Source organism: Bubalus kerabau, chromosome 4 (assembly GCF_029407905.1).
Source record: "Bubalus kerabau isolate K-KA32 ecotype Philippines breed swamp buffalo chromosome 4, PCC_UOA_SB_1v2, whole genome shotgun sequence".
Taxonomy (NCBI): domain Eukaryota; kingdom Metazoa; phylum Chordata; class Mammalia; order Artiodactyla; family Bovidae; genus Bubalus; species Bubalus kerabau.
This window is the reverse complement of record NC_073627.1, coordinates 20,163,669-20,186,661: the sequence shown is the minus strand read 5'-3', so window position 1 is coordinate 20,186,661 and position 22,993 is coordinate 20,163,669. Positions and strand designations below refer to the sequence as shown.

The 22,993-nt window shown below is 56.5% G+C and overlaps 2 protein-coding genes across 11 annotated transcripts; one reads left to right on the top strand and one right to left on the bottom strand.

The window, feature by feature from the left end:
• Positions 1-1,379: 1,379 nt before the first annotated feature.
• On the bottom strand, positions 1,380-18,381 carry UBTF (upstream binding transcription factor). 10 transcript variants are annotated; one of them, XM_055575716.1, is made up of 21 exons: positions 17,418-18,381; positions 14,341-14,465; positions 12,633-12,808; positions 12,005-12,088; positions 11,756-11,911; positions 9,283-9,347; positions 8,882-9,002; positions 8,415-8,525; positions 7,928-8,061; positions 7,616-7,757; positions 7,284-7,325; positions 7,033-7,146; positions 6,774-6,929; positions 6,251-6,385; positions 5,979-6,089; positions 5,475-5,563; positions 5,182-5,371; positions 4,356-4,403; positions 3,963-4,034; positions 3,721-3,864; positions 1,380-3,642 (listed from the first exon to the last, which is right to left on the bottom strand). In XM_055575716.1, exons 2-21 carry the CDS (start codon positions 14,396-14,398, stop codon positions 3,517-3,519), a joined length of 2,274 nt encoding a protein of 757 aa, XP_055431691.1. In that variant the 5' UTR covers positions 14,399-14,465; positions 17,418-18,381; the 3' UTR covers positions 1,380-3,516. The 10 variants fall into 10 exon arrangements, with proteins under 10 accessions (XP_055431691.1, XP_055431698.1, XP_055431690.1 ...); XM_055575723.1 differs by having other exon boundaries at positions 18,103-18,381; XM_055575715.1 differs by lacking the exon at positions 17,418-18,381 and adding an exon at positions 16,952-17,135.
• A 1,147-nt stretch (positions 18,382-19,528) lies between these two features.
• LOC129648912 (small nuclear ribonucleoprotein F-like) lies at positions 19,529-20,368 on the top strand. The gene has a single exon (XM_055575714.1). It carries the CDS (start codon positions 19,695-19,697, stop codon positions 19,944-19,946), a length of 252 nt encoding a protein of 83 aa, XP_055431689.1. The 5' UTR covers positions 19,529-19,694; the 3' UTR covers positions 19,947-20,368.
• The last annotated feature ends 2,625 nt before the right edge of the window (positions 20,369-22,993 follow it).

The following is a 22,993-nucleotide window of genomic DNA, read 5'->3' as shown; positions in this document are numbered from 1 at the left end:
GAAAAAAACAAGCTATCTGTAGTGTTGGGGGAATGGCATTTTGGGCAGAGAGAACAAGTTCAAAGGTCTTGTGGTAGGTATGCTTGAGGAGCGAAAGACATATCACTTGGTTGGATCCTTGTGAGTGAACAGGGAGAGTGGAATGAGAGAAGGGAGAGGCAACAGAGGCCAGGCCTTGTAGGGTCATGGTAAGACAAGGCAAGTTTTAAGTGCAGAAGTTACCAGATTTGTTTTTAAATGATAGCTCTGGTTGCTGTGTGCAGAATGGACTGTAGGGGGCAAGAGTGCAAGCAGGAAGATGAGTTTTAGGTTTTTGCAGAGGATGAGCAATGGTGATGGCCTTGAATAGGATGGGGATGTAAGCAGGATGACAGATTTGAGAGATACAAGAAGTGGAACAAACGTGTCTCGCTAAGCAAATTTCACCTCCCTTCACTGAGAGATGAAATAGGGAGAAGAGTTAAGGCTGATACTAATGAGTAGATGTTTAGTGCTCATCTGGGGTCTTGAGGTACCTGCAAGATATCCCAGAGGATACACTGAAGTCTGTACTGGTCTGCAGCTTCGAAGAGACATCTCTATAGAGGCCACTTTTTGGAATGGTTACTATGGGTAATAACCGGAAGTTCATAGAGTGACTTGAACACCTATGATAGAATGAGGAGGAGGAGCCAATGCCAGCAGAGTAGACCAAGAATTCAAGAGTGTACATCCACTGGGTGTAATGATGAACATATTCCCCTCAGGGGAATAGTGAATGGAAGGTGAGGAACTAGAAGGCCTATGAGGGGCAAGGAGCTTTTCAGAAGTTTGGCAAAGAGAGAGGGGTGTGGGGTGAAGGGAGAGGTCTTCAATGGGCCTGGGTCTTTAGCCCTTGGTGGCTCTGGGAACCCAGCCGAGCCTGTGGAGGGAAGGGTGTATTCTTTAACCTCAGAGTGAGTCATCTTGGCCCAGCCCACTTCCCATCAGAGGTCTGGGTCATTTAGGAGTCTTTCCTCACCCTGGTGAGGCTGAGGACTCAAGGTTACCCCAACTCCCAATGATTAGCCCTTGCATGACCAGGGTGAATCCTTGACCCTAATGGTTCATCACCTTCATTTTTAAAGGCAGTGCATGCTGGGAGAAAATTTGTTTTCCAAATTCTCAGTCCTTAGTGGTCTGACTACCTAAGTTAACAAACTGAATTGAGAAAGTACAAGAACAGTAGCACAAAACAATGTGAAAGTAGGTTGCTATGGAGCCTTCAGGAATGAGGAAGATGGTTCTAGAAAAAAAGAGGCAAACAAGTTGCCTTCAAGGGTCTTACCACACTGAGCCTATTGGGTCACCTCTGCCACCACTCCCACTTCACTGAGTCCAGTGATCAGACAGCAGTCAAATCTTTGTATTTTTACTTTATTGTACAAAAAAAGGGAAAACAAAACTTCCACAGTTGGCCTTAAGCTTAGGCAGACACCTCTAAGCCATTCCCTCCCACCTCCCATGATACAAATTCAAGTTGTGGTTGTTGTTGAAACCTACAAAAAACACTTCTTAAATATTAGAAAAAAACGGGGTGGGAGGGGAGAGCAGGGGTCCTCCCACCCCAGTCATCCCATCCCAGTGCCAAAATGCACTCAGAGTGACCTCTTACAGCACCCACACCCCCACCCCCACAGCCATGTTTGTACTGTAAGAATTTTTCAATTTTTAAAACAGGAAAAAAAAAAGCCCCAAAGTTGTTTTTAAATGAAAAACACATTCCACTGAAACACAACAGCGCAGGGGCACTAGAACAGGGAAATGGGGCTCTCTGCAGGGGCTCTTGGGAAGAAAGAACCTATGAACCCCTGTACCTAATTCCTGGAGGAGGACAAAGAAAGGGGAGTGGGGAGTAGGGAGTGTCCCCCACTAGCTCCTCCCACCCCCAGCACCACATCCGAGGCAAAGCAGATTATCTATCTGCCTTCCTCTGAGCGGGACCCACCTTTCCCACCACACCTCCTAGACAAGAGTTCTTCCTCTTGCCTTTCATTCAGAGGGGGAGGGTGGAAAAGCACAAACCCCCAATTAAATAGGTCACTGACATGATTGTTTTAAAAAAGTTTGATCAAAAGCAACAATAAAAATTAAACCCACAGAGACTAGGTGGCTTGGCTTTTTGAGTCTAGGAATCAGGGTTCCAAAATCTGGGGGATGGCTGGGAAGGGTTAGGTCAGCTGTCAAAGCAGCTTTTGCAGACCTCTCCCTCAGCTGTGGGTTTGGGGAGATGGGGTGGGGAAGGGAGCTGACCTGAGAAATCAAAGGAAATGGGGGTGGGGTAGCTGGAGGATGTGGGGGGCAGGCAGGAGGGATGTATAAGTTAAGAGCTTCCAACACATCTCTTGAAGCCCAGGTTCAGAGCCGACGGTGGCTGGGTGACCCCTCAGATGAGCTGGAGACACCTTTCCCGCCAAATCAAATAATTAAGGTTCACCTGGTCTGTCCCCCTCCCCACTATCCTGATGGATACTGGAGACGAGCAGTAGCGCCAATGGCCCTGGCTGAGGGAAACCAGCAGAGGAAGCACCAGAGTGGCTTCAGTACACCCGAACTGAATCAGAGATCAGGCAAAGCAGAAGATATGGAGAAAAGGGCCACCCCAACCTATCCCCACCAGGGTCAGTGTCTCCATAGCCCTCACGACCCTTTTACCTTCTCTTACACGCACAAATAGACGTGCCTTTGCACACATCCACAGGTGCACCCATGCTATGTACAGGCCACACACATACACACACGCACACATGCGCACACACACACACTTTTCCATACACGTCAAGACCGTTTTAAAAAAGCCCCAAACCTACCCTCTAAACCCTCCCTCTCCCAGAAATGACAACAGAGACGGCAGCCGAGATCGGTAGGAAACGTCTCGTTGACAGCTCAGAGCTTAAAAAAAAAATATATACACATATATAAAAAACACTTCTGCCCCCTCCCCCCCGCCCCCGTGAGTGGGTCCAGGCAGCTCCTTCCCGCAGGGGGCAGGGAAGAAGAGGGCCACGCGGCAAGGCCTATTTCTTCATAGGCGCCCGCCCTCCTCTCCCATGTTCCCTGCCTCCAGTTCCAATGTAGGGGTCCAGGCTGCAAGCCCCTCTGGAAAGAAAGGGGTCTTCCTCAAGCTTCCACCCTCCCTTGGGTTGGGCTGCAGGTGTAGGGGGCCTCACTGAACTCTTTGGGAACCCCGACCCACTCCCGGGTCCATTGTCCATGCCGGAAACCGCAAGTGCAGAAGAGGGGGTGGGCTGGACCAGTCCAGTGGTGGCTCAGTCTGACGGGTACGCTCCCTGGAGGGCCCCCCAGGGCTGATGTCTCTGAGGCCGCAGAGTTCTGGCCTGGGCGCCTCCAGCGCCTACCCCCCACCGTGTTTTGTTTTGTTTAAAAAAAAAAAAAAGAAAGAAAGAAAGTTGGGGAGGCCAAGGGGCAGGGGGACAGAACATGGGGGAGAAACAAAGGTGATCAGCCGGGGAGGGGAGCCCCGAGTGGGGCTGAGCCTCAGTTGGAGTCAGAGTCCGAGGAGTCCCCCGAGGAGGAGGAGCTGGAGCTGCTGCCCTCGGACTCGTTGTCCTCATCCTCGTCATCGTCCTCGTCGTCGTCCTCGTCCTCATCGTCCTCCTCGTTCTGGGCGACAAGAAAGTGCGGTCACCAGGGGGCCATCCTGGAAGCAACCCCCCCACCTCCATGCCCCATCCACCCCACCTCATCCCCATCCTCGCTCTCATCCTCGCTGCTGGACTCGGAGGAGTCCCCGCCATCCTCAGAGGAGTCCCCATTCTCATCGTCTTCCTCCTCATCATCCTCCTCGTCTTCATCCTCATCCTCTTCATCATCATCCTCAGACTCCTGGGAGGGATGGAAGCACATCAGTGGTCCCTGCCATGCCACTCCAGGCATCTCGAATCTCCCCACCCCAGCGCCCCCTTCTGGGAGGGGCTCCTTACCGACTTAGATTGCAGGGCAGTCCGGCTGGACTTGGGGTTTGGGCCTCGCAGCTTGGTCATGTTCTTACGTTTCTGTAGGAGGGGATGGGGACGTGGGCAAAGGGAGTAGCCAGGAGTTCTGTACTGCTCCCCCCAGAAAGTGAAAGTCATGGCCAACTCTTTGTGACCCCATGGACTCGGGCTCCTCCATCCATGGGATTCTCCAGTCCAGAATAATGGAGTGGGTAGCCATTGCCTTCTCCAGGGGATCTTCCCAATCCAGGGATCAAACCCAGAACTCCCGAATTGCAGGTGGAGTCTTTACCGTCTGAACCACCAGGGAGCAACCCCCTAGCCCCCACCCCCAACACAAGTTCCCTCCTTATCCCAACAGCACCCTGCTCCCAGACTCACATTAGAGATGTACTCTTTATATGCTGCACGTTCCTGGGGAGACAGACTCTGGGGGAGACAGAGGAGGAGGTGAGGGCAGGAACATGACCCAAACTACTGCTGACTGAGCACACTGGTCAAGCGCCAGGCAGTGGGCTCAGCTCTGACCATCATGCCACCTGCGCCCATCCCAGTCTCCTTGGGTCTCTGCAGAGAACCCTACAGACCTGAGAACACAGCTCAGTATTTCTGCTTAAGATGCTCCAAAGCCTTTTCTAAGCTACCCTGTCCTAAGACTGTTTGCTTTCATGTCTGTCCTGTGCTCTACCCAAATGGAGGCTCCAGAGTCAGGGCCTTTCTCAATTCAGAGAAGCGCCCCTGGAAGACTGCCATAGCGTGGCTCAATCACTTCTCCCCAGAAGCCAAGCCCAGAGCCACTGCCAAGGCAATCTGGGGCTCACCAAATGTCTGGAACCCTTAAACCCTGCTATTCCCCTTGGGTCCTTGGCCAACCCACCTGGGTGGCTGGGGAGGATATTGGTGACTCTCCCCACTTTACAGATCTGACTGCTCAAGCAAGGCACAGAAGGGGAGCTCAGAGGCTACAGGATGAGCCAGAGTCTTGGAGACATCCCCTGGTCCCAGGTGGAGGGAGGAAAAGGCAGTCTGATTTGGATCTTCCTACTCCCTGGCTGTGTGACCTGGGGTAAGTTACTTCACCTCTCTGAGCCTCAGTTTCCTTATCTCTGATAGTAATCATTACCCTGAAGGACTGCTGGGACGCTGAATGAAACCATGAATGCAGACCAGCCAGCATGATGCATCTTCAGGTCCCCTGCCCTCTCACCTTGACCCAGAGGTCCAGGTTCACTTTGTACTGTTTCTGCTGCTCCTCGGCCTGCTTCTTGTAGTGCTCCTTCTGGCTCTGGGAGATGCGGTGCCAGCGGCTGCCAATCTCCACCATGCGCTCCTTCAGCGGCAGGTGGTTCAGTTGCCCATTGGACAGCAGCTCCTGGGAGAACTTCTGATAACCATTCCTGGGAGGTGTGGGTGTCACAGGGAGGGTCAGGACACCAACCAAGCAGCCCCTCCACCCTGACCCTCCCCACCCCAAGGAGGTACTCTAGCCCCCAGACTCACATGGGAGGTTTCTTGGGTTCTCCCTGGAATTTCATCTTCTTGGAGGAGTTTGCAGCAGCCGGGGGTGCCCGCCTCTCACTCAGCTCTCTCTATGAGGACACCCAAAAAGGTCACTTATCCTCTCTCCTGCCCCAATACCTGCAGTCCCTAGCTGACTCTCCTTTTAAATGCCAGGAAGGAGGAGAAACTAAGGCACAGCTAGGGAGCAACTTCCTAACCACTCACGCCTTCGTCGGGTAGGTCCTGCCGTCTGAAAGTGGTTTCATAATTGCACTCACATGATTGGTATCCTCACCCTCATTTTAGTGATGCATGACTGAGGCTCAGAGAAGGAAGTTAAGAGACTTATTCAGGGTCACACAACCCAAGCTGGGACTTCTGGCTCCAAGTCCCACGCAGTAAGGAAAGCCGCCCACCCGAGAGGATGCTCCTGAGTTTTAAGTGGGGGGAGGTGGCCCCAGCTCCATCCTGCTCCACCAAGCTAACCAGAAGCCCCTTTCCCACCTCGTATCGCTTTTGGTCTTCGGCTGCCTTCTTAATCCACATCAGTTTCTCCTTCTTTTCCATGTTGTTCCAAGTCATTTCCATGGCTTTCAAGGCCTTCTCCCGGTCATTCTGGGGACAGAAAAGGGTGTCAGAAGTGAGAGGGGTCACCTGGGGCTGCCCACTGTGTGGGCAGTGGCAGAACAACCCCTTTCCGAAGAGATTAATGATAAAGCAACTACTTATCCAGAAAGAAAGAAAAGGAAAAAGACCCCATTCCCACTGCCTGCTACCTTGAAGCGGGCCAGGTAGTCGCCGATGACACTCTGTTGCCATATCTCCTCTGCTCTCTTGGGCGACTCCGGCAACTTGCCTGGCTTCCTCTCCGACTGGGCCTTCAGCGCCGCCTCCCGGGCCTTGTACTTGGCCTGCGGAGGGACAGCAGAGGCGTCAGCCTTCCGGCCACCCCCAGGGGGCGCGCACGGCCCGTCCTGCAATGGAAGGTTCTCCCCGCCACCACTAACGGCAAGGGTAGGGTGGGGTGGGGCGAGCGGAGGCGTGGGCTGGTGCAGATGTCTCCAGCCAGGGGCTCAAGCCGCCCAGCGGCCCTGCTCCCCAGGGAGCCCACAGCCCACAGCTGACAGCTTCCCGCCTTCCGGCTCGCTAGGTTCCCAGCCCCACCATCTGCACTCAGGCCGCTATGTGGCTCACACCTCACACACACACCCGGGGCAGGGTGAGGAAGTGCAGCTAGCCCCCGGGGGAGAAGCGGCCCAGACTCTGCCTGGCAGCCCCTTCTGGTCTGGCAAGCCTGACCTTTTTCTTCTCCGACAGGTCATTCCACATGCGGGCCAGCAGGCGGGTCAGCTCGCTCTCTGAGAGCTCGGGCCGCTCCTCCTGCAGCTGCCGCCGCTTCTCTTCCGAGAAGATGAACATGGCTGACACGGGCCTCTTGGGCTTCTCCGAGCCGCCCTTGTAGATGTGCAAAGAGGGTCGGCGTCCACGGGGTGCTCACGGGGAGCCTCGCCTCTTCCCTTCCACCCCACCTAGCTGCTTGGTCATGCCCCCTGCCCACCTTGCCCGCTTCCTGGGAAGGCTTCTTAGAGGCTGGGCTGGTGGCTTGCTTCTTGTTGATGTTCAACATCTTCTCTTCCCCCAGGACCCGCTGCTGCTCCTCTTCAGGCAGGCTCTGGTCAGGGAAAAAGAGGGGGCAGCATGGGGCTGAATGTGTAGTCCCCAGGCTGTGTCTGTGTTGTCCTAGGGGCCTTGCTCACCAACCACTCCATGGCCTCTCTCTGCCACTGCCCTCCCTGAAGGAACACTCACCTCTAGAAAACGAAGCAGGTCCACTTCATAATCCTTCTTTTTCTGGGAAAGGAAGGGGAGTCAAGGTCAATCGGGGGCAGCCTCGCTGGAGACCTCCTATGCTCCAGGGACCAACAGTAGCCTCTCAGCAAACCATCCAGAGCCTGGCCAGGGCCCAGTCTCCCTCCATAGCTGGTAGGCATGAGGCCCGAGACCCTGCCTTAATCAGCACAGACACTAAACCAAGCACAACACCACGTGTAAAGCAAGGGCCCACGATTAGACTTCAGGCTTCAAAACCCCAAGGTTCTCCGGGAGTCCCACCACTCCAGGGCTGGCTCCCGCCGGCGTACCTGGTCGCACTTCTTGTGGTAGGCGTCCTTCTCCTTCTGGGAGAGCAGCTTCCACTGCTGGCTGCATAGCACCATGCGCTCTGTGCTGGGCACATCCTTCATGTTGGCCATCAGCTCTGCGCAGTACAGCGAGTAGCTGTTCCTGTCACAACCGGCAGCAAGGGAAGAGCATGCCTGTGAGTGACCAGGGAGGCCCAGGGCAGCGGCCTCCTTACTTCCAGAGCCCGGGCTGAGGTCCTTCATCAGCCCGGCTCCCTAGCTGCCTGCCGGCTCACCCCCCATCCCCCAACCCCAGGGCAGGGCAGCGCTCACGGAGGTGGCTTGGTGGGTCGCCCATCAAACTTGTCCTTGAGCTGGCGTTCGGCCTTGGTAAGGGTGGACTTGGTGATGCCCTCCTCACTGATGTTGAGCTCGGGGTGCTTCTGGATGTAGTCACGCATAATCTCCTGCAGAGTGAGGTTGGAGGGGATGGAGGGCAACGGGGTGTGGGGTTAGCCGGGGCCGGGGGGGTGGGGGAGAGCCGCTGGGGAAGGGAGGCAGGGAGCCAAGCTGGGGGGTGGCCGTGCATCTGCTGTGTCACAAGAGACGTGGTGCCCTGCCCTGCCCTAGCCTGAGATCTCATGTTGTGGGGGGCGGGGGGGGGGCAGGGAAGGTAGGGGCAGAGGTGAGGGGCCCAGAAGGCCCCTCCCTCAGTGACGGGACGGGCAGTGACTGCCTCCCGCAGAGTGCGGAGGCCGCAGAGTCAGAGGGCAGAGGCTCGTGAAGAGCCGGATGGGGAGGAGCGCAGCGGAAGCCTAACCTCGTACTCCTTCCGCTGCTCCAGGGCCTTATGAATCCATTTCAGCCTCTTTTTGTCCGAGAGCTGAGACCACTGCTTCCCCAGGGAGTCCTTCACCTCCTTCGTAGTGGCCTGCAAACCAAAAGCCGTCAGACACACACAGGCAGCCAGGGGGAGGGGGGAGGGGAAGGGGAGGGGGACACAGAGGCCCCCGCCCCCTCAGGCCACAGGAGGTCACAAGAGTGTCCCCCACAGGCCAGGAGGGGAAGGCAGAGAGGCGGAGGGTCCCGCCTGGGTGCAAGGGGACAGGCTCACACACGCACACGCACGCACGCACACGCCAGCTGGCCCAGGCCCTGTCCATGCAGCCCACCCCTGGGGAGGGGCCTCCTCTCCTGCTCCCCTGCACCGTGCCCGGCCGACCTGGCGCGGCTCCCCCCTTGCCACCACCGTGCGCCCTCCCCATCACCCCTTGGCCAGACACTCACATCTGGCCGCACTTTGAGATACACCTTCTTCTCGTGGGTGTACCACAGCTGCTGGGGGGTTTTGGGCTTCTCGGGGATGTCCGACTTCTTGGCATTCTGGATTAGGTCTGGGTGATCCTCCCTAGCCAGGGCGCGGGGAGCGACAGTCAGTGGTGGGAGACGGGGGTCCTGCCAGGGCAGACCCCAGCTAGCTGCCCCACTTGCTAAGGCTCCTCAGCCCATCAGCTGGGGCCTAGTGGACCAGTGGTTAGCTGCCAGTCTCTGCCCCTGAGCTTGAACCACTACGGTCAACAGGTGACCCATCCATCTTCCATGCCTCAGGGGTGGTGAGCGCCAGGCTCTGATCCCCTCTCCTGCCACACCCAGCACCCTGTGGCCTCCTCTGGGCTCCACTGCCTTACCTGAATCGGGCGAGGTTTCGCTCGAACTCCTGTTTCTCCCTCTGGAAGTCCTGAATATATTTCATCTGGGGGGAGGAGGCGATGGGGTCATCCATGACCCAAGAGCTGAGCCACAAACCCCACTAAGTCCTTCTTTCTAGCTATTTTGCCTCCCTGTCAGTGATGTGTATGGAGAATGTCATGAGTGGCGGGGGTGGGGGGAAGGAAGATGATGGCCTACCTTCCAGTGGGTTGAGGGGGGACTCTGTAGCCCAGACACTAGGAGCTACAGGGGTCTCCCAGAACACATCCCATCCCCTCCCTTTAAGAAAGGGAGAGTCCCGGGACAGGGGTAGAGGGGGTGGCCACCTGGCATTACCCAGTCATTCACTAAGCAGTGACAGCGCTGGGATTCCCCAAGATAGTCCCCCTCTGCCTTTCCCCAACACCAAGGGAACCCCCAGGGAGGGAGTCAGGGAAGGGCGTAGGCCTTGCCTGTCGCTTGCTCCTCCTCTGTCTGTGGCAGCTAATACTAGTGTGCCGTCTCAGGTGGCCCACAGGGCCGGGGGCAGGCTGAGTCCCACTTCTAAGGTACTGAGGAGACTTAACTGACCGCAGCCCAGAGTGAATTCTTATCTCCTGAATCTGGATTCCTCCCCTCCCCACCCCCAACCCGCTACCTTTGGGTCCCTGGTTGTCCTTGGCAATCCTGACACCATCCCCACCACAACCCTCAGTCATGACCACTTTCCCTGCCTCCATCCCTTCTTCCAGGTTCTTGGCTCCCTGCGCCCTCCCTCCCCCAGCCCAGTCCTTCTCCTCTAAGGCCTGGCTTCCCTTCCTTCTCTCACCCTGGTCCTCCGTTCCCACCATCCCATCTCCATCCCTGCATCCTTCCCGCCTCCCTGCCCCCCTCCCTCTTGGACTTCTTTTCCAGCCTGTCTCTTTCCCTTCCTTGTCTACCTCCCCTCCTGACCCCAGTTCAATGTCCCCCTTTCCTTTCTTCTTCTTCTTCCCAGATTCACAACCAGAATAGCGCTGGAGGAGGCCAGGGACACATGCTGCTTGAGCCCAACCTCTGCCTCTCATCAGGTGCGAGAAGCGAGGCAGTTCTGCTTCCCTCTGAGGTTTCCACAAAAAAACCGAGAGCAGAGCCCTGCCTCCTTTGCCCCAGTCTCAGCTCTCCTCTCATAGAAACAGCAGCTTTCAGAGCCAGAAGGCACCACCCAGATCAGGCTCACCCTCCACGCCTCAGATCAAGACCAGGCCCAGAGGATGGAAATGACTTACCAAAGGGCACACGCATGGTGAGCAGTGGCAGTCAGGGGAACAGGCTCACTGTGTCCCCTAGGCTGGCACCCTGTCCACTGTACCTCGGAGTTTCCTCTGTCCCGCCCTGGTCCTGAGACCCTCTGCCTCTCCCTCTCACCCCGTGGGAACGTCTGGGTGCTGTGTATACAGTCAACTCTGCAACGGCCCCATTGGAGGGGTCAAGAATAGCTCCAGCGATTCATCCTCCAGCTTGGTTCAGGCAGCAGCTGCAGACAGCTGGATCGACCCAGACAAGCGAGCTCCTTTTTTTGGGTACAGGACCAGGCCATGTGAGCCCGAAGCCAAGGTGTGCAAACTGGGACAAGAGCTGCTCCCAGGGCTGGTGCCCTCCCAAGAGCCAGCTGCCTACAACTGTCTCCTCTCCAGCAAGTGTGCCTTCTTGTCTCTTCTGCTGCCCCTCGCTAGCATCTCTCCCTGGCTCCATCTCACTGCGCAGTATCTCCTCTGTGCATCTCTCTCTGCCCACAGCCTCTCACTCTTGTCCTACCTGCAGGCTCCTTTGATGCTATGCTGCCTGTTTCTTCCAAGGACCACACGACCTCACTGTGTTGACCTTATCCACCCCTGCCTGGGAGGCTGGGGCAGCCTCTGCCCAAGGTTAATGGGCTTGACAATCTGGGACAGCACGGGGCCACAAAGGACAATGTGTGTAAGGGGAAGGAAGTCCATGTAACCTGGGGACGCACCCGTTACCTGCCTAGAAAGAGGGCTAGGCAGGGAGCCCGTACACTAAACCACGGTCCTGGGACACGACGCCCTCCTGCACCCCAGTTCCTCTGAACACAAAATCTAGACCACTCAGTCTCCTGGAGTTACCTCTATGAGCATCAAGTGAGACCATGTGGGGAAACAGAAGTGAACGGCTGTGTGGGCCTAACAGTGAGGACGTGTGTGTGAAAGAGGACATGTGTGTTTCGGGTGTCTGCCTTGGTCACGGTTACATCTGTAGCAGTACCGACAGCTGAGGGTGTATGGGCCCGGGAGGCGATGATCAGGTGAGCTCCCCAAGGCCCTCCTCCACTCTGCTGACCCACCCACGCCCCTGACGCCAGGTCCCTCGGTCTAAACCCTTGCAGCGCCCCTCCCCCTCCGGCCAGATAACCTACACCATACCAGCTTCTCCCCACCTCTTCCCTCTGCACCTTAGCCCCCCGCCCCCCACCTTCTTCTTCTCCGGCAGTTCCTTGTATTTCTTGGACAGAATCTTGGTCAGGTCCAGGTTACTCATCTCCGGGTGGAGTTTAGCATACTTGGCCCGCTTCTCCATGAAGAAGCGAAAGTAAGGGGTCAGGGGCTTCTTTGGGAAGTCCGGGTGTTTCTGGAAGAAGCGACAAGGACATGGTCTAGGTGAGACACTGTTCTTTGAGCCTTGCTTCTCTGAACTCTCGTGTTCCTCCACCTGGAAACTCACCTTGAGTTTTTTGCCTTTGTAAGGATTTTTAACATGTTCCTGAGCATCGAGGATCAATTCTGTCAATGTACGGAACTTTCTCACCTGGAGGAAGAAAGGAGGTGAGGGTAAGGGGAAGCGCCGAAGAGGGAAATGCCACCCAGGAGCATACCCTCGTTTTCCAACAGGGCTTCTCTACTTTCCACTAGACTGAAGATATCAAAGGGCTGGGGTCGAGAGCGACACAGCTCAGGCTGCGCTGATACCCAGGCGCTGGCCCATGTTTACTGCAGAGGTCCGGGCGGTCGGTACACATCGTAGGAGAGCAGCAAGGCGACCACCTGACCTCGAAATGGTTGTCCATGTCAGCACCTCATTCAATCCCCAGAACAGCTCAGGTGACAGATGCTCGAAGACGGTAAGTATTCAAGGCCACATAGCTTAGAAAGTAGAACTGAGAAATCTTGGCCAGTGCTGTCAACCATGCCAACTCCCGAGATGCACAAGGGCGACCACACGAGGACCTCGCCTGGTCTCTTTCCTTCCTGTTTATAGACTTCTGTTTCATCTCCCCCACCAAGAAGGCTGAAGTAAGGGTAGGTGAAGATGTGTGTTCGAATGTGTTGGGGAGGGAGGGGGAATCCATTACCTCGTTAGAAATCTCCACCCATTTCAGCTTGCACATGTCTCCAGAAAAGTCTTTAAATGCTACTTTTTCCCAGTCCATATGTGACTCGGTGGTTTTGAACTTGGAGCTGTCATTGGATGGAATGTTGTTCTTCATGCATTCCAACAAAGTCAACATGTCTTCCTGGGACCAGCGGTCTGGGGAAGGGTAAGAAAGGCCATTATGCCTGGCTCATGCCAGCCCCCAACCATTCCCCAGTCCTTAAGCACTCAACCCTTCCTTCCCAGAGCATCTCAGACCCTTCAGATGGTTACCTCCCATCTGAAGACACAGACAACACATGGCCTGGCCCTAAGGAAAAGCTGTGGCCATACAGATTAGAGCAGGGATTCCAGTCCAGACAACATCACGCCCAGAAAAACAGACTTGGACTCAAGTTTGGCTTACTTCAAAGCTATTATCGTTTCTAACGTGCCAGCCTGCCATGGGTTACAATTTATCATAGGGAAGGGGGGAGGGGAAGGAAGCCACAGTGATTTGGGACCCTGTTGGAGAACAGCTAGCTTACTGCAGAAGAAAGGGAAACAAGGAGGCCACACACCTAAACGTGAAGCTAAATTCAGTCCCAGTTCTACTTGGCTACCCTAAATGTGCAGACTGAGGCAGGGGTGTGGGCCGTAAGGAGAACCCACGCCAATGTTTTGCTCCAGCATAGCTGGAGACTAACATTAGAGATGTGAGTGTTCCACCGCCCTACCCTCTCTCTCAGAAAGGACCAAAGGAGACTTTGGAGCAAGTAAAACAATGGCAGAGCCATACAAGGCAGCTATGAGGCAAAGCCGGCAGGTGGGCAAAAGGTGAGCTCTGCTCCAGGGAGGGCCCCCCTCCTAGAATTCTGAGTTGTCTTCTCAGCCCAATTCCCTATGGAAGCAAAAAAAAAAAAAAAAAAAAAAGGAGTCCGGACCAGCTATTTCCAGCCACTGAAAGGCAGCTCCATTGAGGGCTCTCTGGAGGGGACTACTGGGGAAGGTGAGCTAGGATGATAGCTATCCACAGCTAGGAGTCAAAAGGGCTCTTGACTTGCATTCTCATCTGGTCACCTGGGTCAGGGTTTTTGCAGGAGGGTCACATGAACCCATAATCCTCTCTCCTCTCAGTGCCCCACAGGCATTGCCAGATGCTCAGATTCATCCTACCCACCCTGCCACCCTACAACTGGATCCCCCCCCCCACTGGATGGGGTAGAGTATAATTAAGTGTGTTTGAGGTCTCCAGCCATCAAAACACCCTTTCTCTCCAACCTGCCTCACCAAAAACTATGCTCTCTTAATAACAATTAAAAAAAAAACAACCCTGAAAAGCTTTCCCAATCCCTCTCATCTCCCCCTTGCTCCCATATCCCTCATCTCCCCTCCCATTCCAGGGCACTGCTGAGGACACACTCGGGGTGACTGGGAACCCCTGAAGGAAGACCTAAACAGGCCTCCTCCTCCTTCTCTAACCTGGGGGGGAAATGGAGTGTGAAAAATACAGTTTGCAGGTTCAAAGCCAAATAATTTGTGTTTAGCCAAACACCCAGTGTGAGGGGTGTTTGACACTCAAGCGCCTTCCTCCCATTTCAGTTCAGAGAACTCCGATGGGAGAAAACCTTTAGAAGGGGAGTGGGCCTCGCATACCTACGTGAGAATGGAGGGTTTAAGTTAAAGAGGCCTGAGGGTGGGGCTCCTACCTTGGCCTTTAGGGGCGGCCATTTCCAGGTCTGTGGGGCAGTCGGCTTCTCCGTTCATTCTCCAGCCGTCCAGCCACCTCCTCGGTCGTGCTGGCCAGGCAAGCCGGGGTCAAAGCCACCTCACCCTTTAGAAGAGACACCAGTCCCCTCTCAGGCGGGCTGAGAGGTGGGGGTCTGTCTATCACTCCCTCCCCAAAAGGGGAGGGGGACATAACCCCACACTCTCAGAGAGACCCAACTAAAACTCCAGAAGACTTGATGAGTTGGTGGGGGTGAGAGTGCAGTCCTCTACCTCCTAACCCCACCCCCAGCCCCTACAGCCTCTACAGCCCCGCTCCTGGGCGTGCGCCCTCCGCTGCCCACGCGAGACACTGCTCCGCGCTCCAGCGCGCAGCGAGCGCCCGCCCTCCGCCCTCCGCCCTCCTTCCCCCACCCCGGCCAAAAAAAAAAAAAAAAAAAAACAAACTCCTCCCCTTCTGTGCGCCCCGCCCCGGGGAGGCCCCAGGCTGGAGGGCGGGGGAGGAGGAAGGGCGGGTAAAGGGCGCGCGCGGTCGCGGAAGCGGGCACGCGCCTCAGTCTCCTCCTCCCGCTCCCCCCGGCCGGTTCCCCCCGCCTCCGCAACCCGGCGGGGACCCGGACGCAACGCAGCCGCCGCCAGCCCCGGAGCGTAGCGGCCGCACCGCCCCCGGGGACCGGATCCGGATTCCCGACGCCCTCCCCCTCAGGCTCCCGACGCCGTCCCCGCCCGCCTGGGCGGGCAAGCAGCCGGAGAGAAGCGGCCTGGCCTGCCCCCCGCCCCCGAGCCACCCACCCCGGCCAGAGGCGCCGCCACCGCCCAGCCACCTCGACGCGCACGGAGGAGCCCGGCGCAGAGGCGCGACCACGGCGGGAACCGCCGCCTCCTCCCCCGAGCCTGCGGCCCAGCCCCGCCGGCGCCCCCGCCCGGGCCTCCGGGGAGCCGAGCCAAGGAGAGGGCGGGAGGACGGCGGCCAGGAGGCGGGGGAGCAGCGCTCACCGGCCCCGCCGCCCCCTCCGGCGGCCGGCGAGAACTGCGCCTGCCGGCTCGGAGAAGCGCGGGCTCCTCCGCCCGCGGCCGGGGCTCGGCTTGGGCCTCGCTTCCTGCCCTCCCCTCCCCCGGCTCTCGGCGTCCTCTCCATTTGCCCTGGTCCTCTCTCGCCCAGTTCTTTGCCTGGAAGTCGCCCCGGGTCTCCTTCGGGTGTCCACCGTACCCACGGCTCGCTCCCCGCTGCCTGGCCCCGGCCCCGACCCGGCGCGCGTCCTCAGCCGCCTCGGTTACCCGGCGCAGCGCGGCCTCCGGGCTTCCCGCTCCGGCGGCTCCCTCCCCGGCTCTGAGCGGCGGCGCCCTCCCCCGCTCGGCCGGGCACAGCCGCAGCTCCCTCCCGCGGCGGCAGCGGCTCCTCCTCCGGGCGCGGCGGCGGCGGCGGCGGCGCTGGGGCGGCGGCTGCTGCTGTGGCGGCGGCGGCTGCGGCTGTGGCTGCTGCCTGCTGCTCCTCGCGGCGAAAAGCACAAAGCACAGCGCCCTCCGCCTGCAGGCAGCCCGCCCGCCGCCCGCCCGCCGGCCCCGGCCTCAGCTCGCACACCCCCCGCCGCCGCCGCAGCCTCCGCCGCCGGAGCGGGGAGGAGGAGGGAGAAGGGAGGAGGAGGAGCGGGAGGGGGGGCGGGAGAAGCGGGGCAGCGAGCGCGTCCTTCCCCGTAGAGCGCACACCGACCCCCGGGGAGCGAGCGCCAGCCCGCCCGCCTCGCCGGCTCCGCTCCCTCCCACAGCCTGCCCGGGCGGGCTCCGCGGGGGGCAGCTGGGAGGAGGGGCGGGAGCTGGGGGGACCCGGGCGGCCGAGGCGGAGGGAAGGAAGGAGGGGAGGGGGGTAGTGCTGGTGGTGCTGGTGGTGGTGGCGGCGGCGGCGGCGGCTGCTGCTGCCGCCGGGGAAGGGGGGGGGGTCGGGGCAGGGAGACACGCAGCCGCCCGGATGGCGGCGGGGCTCGGAGCCGAGGCGGGCGGGCGCCGAGAGCGACCTCGCCAGACCCGCGGGGGAACTAGCAGGCTCGGCCGGCGCGGGAGGGAGGGCGCGAGGCGCGACCGCAGAGAAGGTGCCCGGAGGGCCCCCCGGCAGCTGGAGAGGCTCCGGGGGTGTCTGCAGCCCGGCTCCAGAGCTCTCGCCCCCAGCTCAGATTCGGGCTTCCACTCCAGCCCTCACCCGCTCACTCGCCCGCCTCCTGGAGCGGGCGTTTCGCGCCCACCCTTATCCCCGGAGCGTAGCCACCGGTTTGGGGCGCACGCAAGCCAGTCGCCGTGCCAGGCTTCGGAGCCTGCCTCGCTGCTAAGCAGCACACACACGAAACTTAAAAAAAAAAAAAAATCCCTAAAAAATATCCTCTCTGCAAATTAAAACAGAAAAAAAAAAAAAATCTCCTTTGCTCTTTAAATCCCGCAAACGGCGAGAAAGCGACGGGTCGGCGGAGGAGTCTCTGTGGGAGCTGGTTCAAGCCAGCCCGGCATGGCTCCCCAGGCCTGCCCGGGCGCATGGAGATCGGCGCCGCCGCCACTCGCAGCAACCCCTCTCCCCCGAAATCCGCGGCGCCGGGGCTCACTTACCGAGCGTGTGAATGGGAGCACGGGCCAAGGGCACCTTAGGGGTGCGGCGGGCCGAAGAGCTGAGCCGCAGCTCCGCCGCAGCCGACGCCGGGGCAGCAAGCCGCCAGACAAAGCCCGAGATGGCGAAGCGGAGCGACGGCTAATGGCGAGCCCCACGCGCCGCGCTCCGCCCGCCCCGCTCCGCCCGCCCGCCCGCCCGCCTCGGCGCAGCGCAGCGCCGCTCCGAGCGCTCGCCCGTCAGAGCCGCCTCGGCGCCGCCGCCTCCCGGGCCACCCCGGCCTCGCCTGGCCCCTCCGCCTCCTCCGGGCGACTCAGCCTCACCCCTTCCCTCCCACCGCGCTGGGGGCTGCACGAAAATAAAAAAAAGAAAAGGAAAAATGCTTTTCTTTTTTTTTTTTTTCCCCTTCCTTTGGCAGGGCGGGCGTGTTGAGACTTTCGAGTCTTTTTGCCCCCAGCTCGCACTCACCTGCGGAGCCGCCGGGAGGGCTGGGGGTGGGGGCGCGCGGGGCTGGAGCCGGCGAGCGCGGGTTGAAAGCTAGCCAAGCTCTGCAGCGCCCGACCCGGGCGTATACGCCGCCGCCAGTCCCCGCAGAGAAATCGTCCTCCTACCCCCGCCTCCATCGCTCTGCGTTTCTCTTCCAATCAGCCGATCGCTTGGCGGCTCCTCCATTCTCCGGCCAAGCCTGCTGCCTAGAGCGAGCTCCACTCCTCCATCTGCTCGCCCGGCTCCTCGCTCCCCTACCGGGGCCGGCGAGGCGACGTGGGGCCGGAGGGGGATTTGCGAGGGAACCTGCCGGCTTCCCGCTCCCATTGCTCCCTCCCCGCTGCCTCCTGCTTCTCTCCTACGTCTTTCCAACTCTCCCCCTGTCGCCACTGGTGTGTGTCTGAGTGTATGCGCGGGTTTCTTTTCTTTTCTTTTTTTTTTTTTTATTGCTCTTTGCTTTTGCAACCCTGGAGCCAAAGCAGGGTGGGGGGGAGAGAAAAAGGGGGGAAGGGTGTTACCAAAAAAAAAAAAAAGCAAGCAAGAAAAGCTCTTAGGTTTGCAACACATTGGAAAACCGGGGGAGTGCCCCGCCTCGTCCGTTCTCGGTGCCCCGCGAGGGCCTTCCGGGTTTTAGAGCGAATCTCTCGCTATTGTCAATGCCCCTCACCTCCTCCGAGTTTAGGATCCGAGGAGTCCGAGCAAAGAGTTCTCCCCCTGGGCCATAGCAAGGGGGTGTCAGGGTGAGAGTTGGGGGCATTTTTCAAGAAGCAGCAACCATCCGTCCCACCCCCGCTTCGGTAGCTGGGCCGCGGGAGTCGGTTGAGAGCAAAAATCCCGGTGGGTTTAGGCGAAGGGGATTCCGGGGCGAAGCGGAGCCGTGAGACCGCGCTTCGCGCATCTCCCCTTCGGTCTCTGCCTCCAGTCCCCAGCCTGCTCCCCCTTTAATTTCACCCCCCCCCCCTCCTTTAATCTAATTTCTTCCAACTCCACCTTTGTTGTTAACCGGCGTCACGCCCGGACCAGCCAATCCCCGGCACGCTATCAGCTTGTCAAAAAGGCTTGGCCAGCCCTGGGAAAGCAGGCCGCGGGCGCTGCCCCCCCGCCCCTCCTCCCCCGGGCGGCGGCGGGGAGCCGCGAGGGGAGCCTGGCACCCCGGCCTCGCCGCCAGAGCCGCAGCGAGGCAGCCTTCCCTTAGGCCTCCGCTCTCCACCATGCTGCGGGCCGGAGATCGAAAGGCCTAGGCGCGACCACCATCTACCCTCCCACTGCCGTCGGCTGCGGTTGTCTGTCTCTTCCTTTCCTCCACCGAGAAAGGTTTATCTGGACGCAGGAAGCCCGAAGACGGTCTGAAGAACGCCTGCTTCCATCAGGCGAGCCTACGGTTTGGGCCATCGCTCCGGGACGGCGCCATCGCCCCCGGCTCCAGGGATGCCAGCCTACCACAGCGGCACTGCCAGCTGGGCCGCCGGCCCCTTTGGACTCTTCCCCTATCACACAGCCTTCTCCATCCTCACACCACGGCCTCGCTGCTGCTGTAATTTCTCTTGTCTCCTGGGAGAACTGAGAGTCCTTTCCCAGGACTTCCACAGCCCACATCTGCCACGTTTCACAAACCGGGAGGAAAATCTTGTCGAGATCTGCTGTGTCCGGATTTTTTAGTGGGTAGGAGGGGCCGATTTACCTTGATGCTACTGAAGCTTAAGCTTCAGGGCCCCTCGTCGCAGGCTCTCTTTACTTTTGATTCATCATTTGGTATTATTTTTGACTCCCCCCTCCCCCTCCCCACAAACCCAGTTCTGCCCTTGGAACCTACAGAGGGCATTTTGTGAAGGACCAAGCCATGTCACACTGTACTTAGAACCCGCTGCCGCTGCTAAGTCGCTTCAGTCGTGTCCGACTCTGCGTGACCCCATAGACGCCAGCCCACCAGGCTCCTCCGACCCTGGGATTCTCCAGGCAAGAATACTGGAGTGGGTTGCCATTTCCTTCTCCAACTTAGAACCTGCAGGGAATGACTTTCTTGTTTTGACTTCGAAACAGCAAAGGGTTTGGAGTCAGAAGTCCCAGGTTTCCAGCCTCTGGGCTTTCCCACATTAACAGTGTGAGTTTAATTAAATCTCTTAACTTCATCTGATCCCAGTTTTCTTGTCTATAAAATTAGAATAGCAGCTGTGTGGTTACTTCAGTCTCGAGGGTCGCAGGACAGTTGCATCGGCGAGTATCCTGCAGCATTTCCCCACTATTGCAGCAGTAGTCGCCATGAGTTTGCCCCTCAACCCCAAACCTTTCCTCAACGGATCAACAGGAAAGCCAGTAATGGTGAAGCTTAAATGGGGAATGGAGTACAAAGGCTACCTTGTGTCTGTAGATGGCTATATGAACATGCAGCTTGCAAACACAGAAGAATACATAGATGCAGCATTGTCTGGACATTTGGGTGAAGTTTTAATAAAGTGTAATGTCCTTTATATTAGGGGTGTTGAAGAAGAAGATGGGGAAATGAGAGAATAGCATCTTTGGGGGGAATTTATATATATATATATTTGTAGACAAAAATTTTGGTTTTCAAAAAAAAAAATTAGAATAGCAGTCCTATGTTCTCTGCTTTTCTCGCCAAGGGTTGAAGGATTAAGATGATGTATGTAAAACTGTAAAATACTCCACAATGTCACTTGCAACATTTACAATGGGAGAAACTTAGACCCCAAGAAAGTTCCAAGCCTTCCACACATAGATCTAGTGTCCAGGTGTCCTGGCTCCTGGCCCTGAACTTCTTGGCTGGGCCAAGGAGCCTTTCGGTAAAGTGCTTTGGAATAAAACAGGGTGAACATGAATCATGAGAATGATTATTATTGATTTTTTGTTCCTTGGGCAGCAAAAATCATGGCTGGCACTCTTCCCACTTGGAAACTGACTGGCTTGTTTTACATCCACTGTCTCTCTGGTGAGGTCAGGAGTCTAGACTTGGGCTATGGGCCCAAGAGCTATGGGCTATGGGCCCAGAGCATAAGGGAATCTACCTATGCCCCCTCTCCCAATTCATTCCCCCCTTGCTCCCAGTTTTCTGCCCTGTGCCTCCAAGCAGAGCCTCAGCATTCCACAACCCCAGCCAGGCTGGTGACAAGGCATAATCCTAGCTACACATTCTCCACTTGGCCCCAGGCTTTCCCTGGGTTGCCAGTATCCCAGCACTAGTTCATATAAAATCCCTGCTGTGCCTGGAATGCATTAACCAAAGTGTAACACTTCAATTCCTAGTGTACATGGAGTAATTTTAGATGGTATACAGATGAACATACTGTTTTCAAAGTTATGTATCATAATGTGTATTTGGAAATGTTCTGTTTTCTTTTTTTTTTTTTTAAGATAGTGACATAAAGCTGCTGCTTCTTATTTGAGTGTGAGGAAGCTACTGTCCCTCTTTTATTTTTTCTTTTTTAATTGAGGTATAACTTTCGGATAGTAAACTGCACACATCTTAAAGACTACAACCTGATGCGTTTTTACATATGTATACATAGTATACATGTAACATGTGTGTACACACACACATATATATATACATACATGCACACATATATATAATGTAACTACCACCTAGATCAAGATATTGAATATTTCTAGCATTGAGCAAGCTCACTCAAAGTCAGTATTCCCCTCCAAATGTCACTAGTATTCTGAGCTATTGCCGTAAGTTTAGTCTGTTTTTGGAGTTCATATACATGGAATCATTCAGTATATATATTTCTACATCTGGCCTCTTTCACTCACCATTGTGTCTGAGATTAATTTATGATCTTTCACATAGTAGTGGTTCATGCCTTTTCATTGCCATACAGTAGTATTCCATTATAGACATCAGTCAGTTCAGTCGCGCAGTCATGTCCCACTCTTTGCAACCCCATGGACTGCAGTGCGCCAGGCTTCCCTGCCCATCACCAGCTCCCAGAGCTTACTCAAACTCATGGCCATCAAGTTGGTGATGCCATCCAACTGTCTCATCCTTTGTCGTCCCCTTCTCCTCCCGACTTCAATCTTTCCCAGCATCAGGGTCTTTACCAATGAGTCAGTTCTTTGCATTAGGTGGCCAAAGGATTGGAGTTTCAGCTTCAGCATCAGTCCTTCCAGTGAATATTCAGGACTGATTTCCTTTAGGTTGGATCTCCTCGAAGTCCAGTGGATTCTCAAGAGTCTGCTCCAACACCACAGTTCAAAAGCATCAATTCTTCAGCACTCAGCATTCTTTATAGTCCAGCTCTCACATCTGTACATGACTACTGGAAAAACCATAGATTTGACTAGATGGACCTTTGTTGGCAAAGTAATGTCTCTGCTTTTTAACATGCTGTCTAGGTTGGTCATTTCTTCCAAGGAGCAAGCATCTTTTAATTTCATGGCTGCACTCACCATCTGCAGTGATTTTGGAGCCCCAAAAAATAAAGTCTGTCATTGTTTCCATCGTCTCCCCATTTATTTGCAATAAAGTGATGGGACCGGATGCCACAATCTTAGTTTTCTGAATGTTGAGCTTTAAGCCAACTTTTTCACTCTCCTCTTTCACTTTCATCAAGAGGCTTTTTAGTTCTTCGCTTTCTGCCATAAGGGTGGTGTCATCTGCATATCTGAGGTTATTGATATTTCTCCCAGCAGTCTTGATTCCAGCTTGTGCTTTATCCAATCCGGCATTTCGCATGATGTACTCTGCATATAAGTTAAATAAGCAAGGTGACAATATACAGCCTTGACGTACTCCTTTCCCGATTTGGAACCAGTCTGTTGTTCCATGTCCAGTTCTAACTGTTGCTTCTTGACCTGCATACAGATTTCTCAGGAGGCAGATCAGGTCGTCTAGTATTCCCATCTCTTTCAGAATTTTCCACGGTTTGTTGTGATCCACATAGTCAAAGGCTTTGGCGTAGTCAACAAAGCAGAAGTAGAGGTTTTTTCTGGAACTCTCTTGCTTTTTCGATGATCCGATGGATGTTGGCAATTTGATCTCTGGTTCCTCTGCCTTTTCTAAATCCAGCTTGAACATCTGGAAGTTCACGATTCACATACTGTTGAATGCTGGCTTGGAGAATTTTGTTTCAGCAGGGTTTCCGGCTGTGGGGGCCACCATTCTGGGTGAGGCATCCACCATGGTGAGGCCCCTAAGCCGCTGCCCCCGTGACCCCCTCCTCCGGCCGCTGTCTCCTGCCCCTCAGTGCTGCTGCTGTTCCTCTGCCTGCTGTTGCTCCTCCGTCTCCAGATGCGATCATAGTGAGGGAAGGATGAGTGAGGAGAAGGCGACTTCTGATAACGAGATGCATCTGTGGCATAAGATGGAGGAGTAGGAGGACGTGTGCTCGTCTTCTCCTGCAAGAATTCCAAAACTACAACTCGCTGCTGAACAACCGTCGACTGGAGAATGTTGGATCCCACCAAAAAAAGATACCCCACATCCAAGGGCAAAGGAGAAGCCCCAGCAAGATGGCAGGAGGGGTGAAATCACATTTGGAATCAAACCCCTTACCGGCCAGAGATGCTCAGAGGGCTCAAACAAACCTTCTGCGCACCAG